Raw genomic sequence first — 4,056 nt, 5'->3', positions numbered from 1 at the left:
GGCTCTGTTGTCAAAAAAAAAAAAACCAGAGCAGGGAATGTTTTACTCTGCAGAGTAAACCCTTCCGGGAGAAAGCGTTTCTCTCGCGGGGTGGTCGGGAGCTGCTATCTAACGGTAGCAAAATTACAGCGATGAAGGAACGAAAATAATTTTACTGTTAGGGGTCGCCACAACTTGGGCAATTTTATCAAAGTGTTGCGGCACTAGAAAGGTTGAGAACCGCTGCATTAGAAGAACTCACATTTGTATATATGATACATGGTAGATTATTAAAAATTACTTTCAGGTACACTTAAAGCCCAACTCCAGGATTATAAAAACAATACCCCAGCAGGGATACAAATGCAGTATTCCCTACAATATTTACTCTCTGGTGCAGTTTCCTGTAAACTCACTGCTCCCAGATTCAGCACCACTTCTCTTTCCAGATAAATGGCACCCAGCCAGTGCTTGATTTTCATTACTGGAACCTATAAGAACACCACTTAATGAAACCTCAGGTAGGATCAGTTCTTTTACATTTAACATAAATCCAGTCCTCCACCCAGCATCATTAAACATCTTTTCTAGGAGTCTATGCTTTCCTAACACACCAGCCTGGTTCTGATACACAGTGCTCACACATTGTCACGTGTGTGCGCGTTCTGAGCTGGAGTAATGGCCGGCCACCCACCTTTGGAGGGAAGACGTGGGAAAAATACCTTGCATGTCACATGAGTGGACTCAAGATACCTTGAAAAAAAGTAGCCATCTTAAAAATTTCAAAAATGTCATACTGGGCAGTGGGAGCTGTGCCCAACTCAGAGTCTGGCCTTAATTATTCAAAATGTTAACCCACTTAAAATACACACATGGTTCCTTTAAAATAAATCCACTAAATAAACAACGTATTGTTCCATTTCAGTATTGAAGGCTGCCTTTGGGGTGTGATTTTGCAACCAATCTGGACATATCTTCATAGATTAGGGGCAAAGATCCAAAATATAACATTTTACATTATTGTCAAGCTTTGGAATACTGGTTTTCAGTTTAGTTTCAATAATACGGAAAATATAAAAAGTATGTAATTCTGCCTTCTGTTTATTCTTCAGTACGATAATTATATCATTTTTAGTAATGGCAGATTGTCTCCATTATTCCTGACAGATGACAGGGAACTGACCAACTATGCTGCCCTACATACCAGTAGCAGTGAAAGCGAACTCCAACAAATGGATACTCCAGAGGTGTCAAAAGAGGACAGGCAAGCTTTAAAATGGCTCATTATCCGACGGAGTTTAGAGGCACTTGCAGTTATTTCAACTTTGCTTATTGGACTTATTATAAAATTCACTGTTAAACGGCACTAGCTGCAGACCGAGCAGCATTAATGGTGTACTGCAGTTATGCATGTAGTACTACAGGAAGAGTCTTTTTACACTTGTGCACTTTATTCCTGTGCTTTAAAAAAATAAAAATCTGCTTTCTGTATCATTATTGCAGTTTCCAGCAAGTGTGTGTTCCATAGAGATGACTGGACATGTATGTAAAATGCAGAGATGTGAATGTGCCCTTATTGATTTCTGGAGATGGAGAAACTACTTACACTGAACTATGCTTTATTTAGGTCAGAGACCATTTGTACTAAACATTTGCTTGGCTTTTGTACAAATGTAGTTACAAAAGGCCTTGACCCTGGAGACACACCCCACCTCTTTTTGTGTCAATAAGGGGTGAGAAAGATAGTTGGGTAGAAATTCAGAAGCTAGCCACACAATTTAGCAACTGCAGGTAATAACAGCTGGTCTGCACATTGACCAGAAGGCAGTTACTTCCAGTAGCGGTGGTCATTTTTCTTAAAGTTTCATTTTTTTTATATTTCCACCTTTGCATAAATCTTCTTTGACGACAGGGGAGAGAAAAAAAAGGTACTGGGCGGTTTTTAACTTAATGCACAGAATGCTTTAAGTAAAAAACAAAACAAACAAAAAACTCCCAGATTTGAATGCTACCGAGAGAATCATACCACAACCAGATGAGACGAGCAGATTGTTTTTCCATATTCTTATATTACACCAAGACAAGTGACAACTGAATCAAAGCATATAAACAATAGGTAAAATATATTAGATATATAGCCTAGTGTAAATGAAGTGTGGCAGTTGAGGTGATGCATTCCCATTATCCCCCTGCATTTTATTTGTTTAGCAATATAAAAAAAACTTCCTTCACACATGAAAAACACCAGACTACAGTTGTGACAAACTTTATTTGTAGTTAACTTTTATAAACAACAATCATTAAAATACTCTTATCAGTTGATATTACATTATAGTAAAGCATACTCTGTGTGTAGAGGTTAAAATAAATTTACATTCAATTAAGGCTATTCAATTTTGCATTACATGAAGTTCAATGACAGGCCGGAATGTTATTTTGTCAGAAAGTACAAAAATGATTAATTAAACTCCTTGCATTTATAGAAGGCTGAGGGTGGAAGGAATACTTCTAATGGTTAAATGAAAATTCAACTGATACTTGGCTCACTTCCATTTAATACATGAACCCCCAAGCCCGATTCTCTGAAATACACCATAACATTGACTAAAACTAGAAACAAAACGGTTTTAGGTGCCAAGTAAATGTGGTAAAATGAGGTTTCACAGACATTTTTCTCTTGGGACCTCAGAGAGATCTCATCGGCAAGTTTCCTGCCTTTGCCATTTTGCAATCCCTGCTTGGATTTCTCATTCATGTTACATTATAAAGATTGCAGTCATCTTGCTGAAAGAGAACAGAAGCTCCATGACTGGAGGGCACAGCTAAACACATGGAAGGTTTTACCAGCAGAGTCCCCCGCAACATGTGGCAAGGCAGGCTAATTTTTCAACCCATCAGTCTTTATTAATAAAACAAAATATCCGTATTGACTGAACAAAGCCATGAACACAACATTTAAACATGAAAAAAAAGGTGAACAAAACATGCTGAGTGTTTTTGAATCAGTTATAGTATTATATTAAAACAAAACGGAAAAGTAGGTATACCATTTTTTTTACCTTCCACAAAAAAAATACAGTTTTTAGTGGCTTTACAAACCAAAAAACAAATGCCAGTTAAGAATCTAGCTAAGGTGCGCCAATATGAGCGTTTTTATGAATAACTTAGTCTTCCACTGACTGAAAGATAGGTCTGCTTTGCAGATAAATTCGCAAGTGGGAGGTTGTCATTTGACAATTATATCCTTAATACATCGATCTGCTCCGCTAGTTTTTAAACTGGCAATTAGCAAGATTGGGTGAGACAGTCTATTACAAAACAGCAATGATCATCGAGGGGAATCAAAACTGGAGCAGACAAAATGTGAAGCAGTTGTGCTCGGAAACCATTCAGCTTCTATCTTTCATTTTCAAACGTTAACGGAACAAACTGAAGAGAGAAGCTGATTGGTTGCCATGCACTGCTGCTCCAGATTTTGTCTGCTCTGGTGTTGATAAATTACCCTCTTTTTTTTTTTTTATTCTTGTTTTTTATTGAGCAGTGCAAGTTTAAAGTACAAACAAAGAACCAACATCAGTTCACAATCATCAGCTTATAGGTCCCCCTCTTAATGTCCGTTTAACATTATTCTGTAGCAAGTTATCACATTTCAGGAGGCCCTCTAATCAAATGAATTAACATAACGCCAAAAGAAAAAATGAGGGAACAAAATAGCAAAGGAAGCATTGAACATGAATACAATTCAACCATTTTTACAAAAAAAATGGGGACTCAAGTCCTTCCTTACATGTAGAACTTCCTTAAAAGGGATAGGCCTCCTCAAGCTGTTTCAGTAATGGATACTGCTGCTAAACTGAATAACCCACTGGCTTGGTTGAGCTATCAAAGGTTCCAGCAGCAAGATCTCTAACCTTGAGTTGCTAGGCCTGGGCACCTATAAAGGCCAAGGTCTAACTGTCCCTCTTAGACTTTAATAATGTAAGATGCAAGAGGAGGACTAAGACTACAAAGAAGAACTGAAAAGTTTGAGATGCACCATAGGGTAGTACAAAAAAAACAACAAAACACATATTACAC

General features: G+C 37.7%; 1 protein-coding gene across 1 annotated transcript in view; it reads left to right on the top strand.

Annotated features, from left to right (window-relative positions):
* The window catches only part of LOC108791068 (multidrug and toxin extrusion protein 1-like), a 27,155-nt gene extending 25,682 nt beyond the window's left edge, over positions 1-1,473 (top strand). Inside the window, exon 17 of the mRNA XM_018561447.1 lies at positions 1,147-1,473. Coding sequence (XP_018416949.1) covers positions 1,147-1,349 — 203 coding nt within the window. The 3' untranslated portion in view covers positions 1,350-1,473. The remainder of the gene's footprint in view (positions 1-1,146) is intronic.
* Positions 1,474-4,056: the final 2,583 nt, after the last annotated feature.

The sequence above is a fragment of the Nanorana parkeri genome, unplaced genomic scaffold (assembly GCF_000935625.1).
Source record: "Nanorana parkeri isolate BGI_ZX_2015 unplaced genomic scaffold, ASM93562v1 scaffold525, whole genome shotgun sequence".
NCBI lineage: Eukaryota > Metazoa > Chordata > Amphibia > Anura > Dicroglossidae > Nanorana > Nanorana parkeri.
This window is presented reverse-complemented; position numbering and strand designations above follow the sequence as displayed.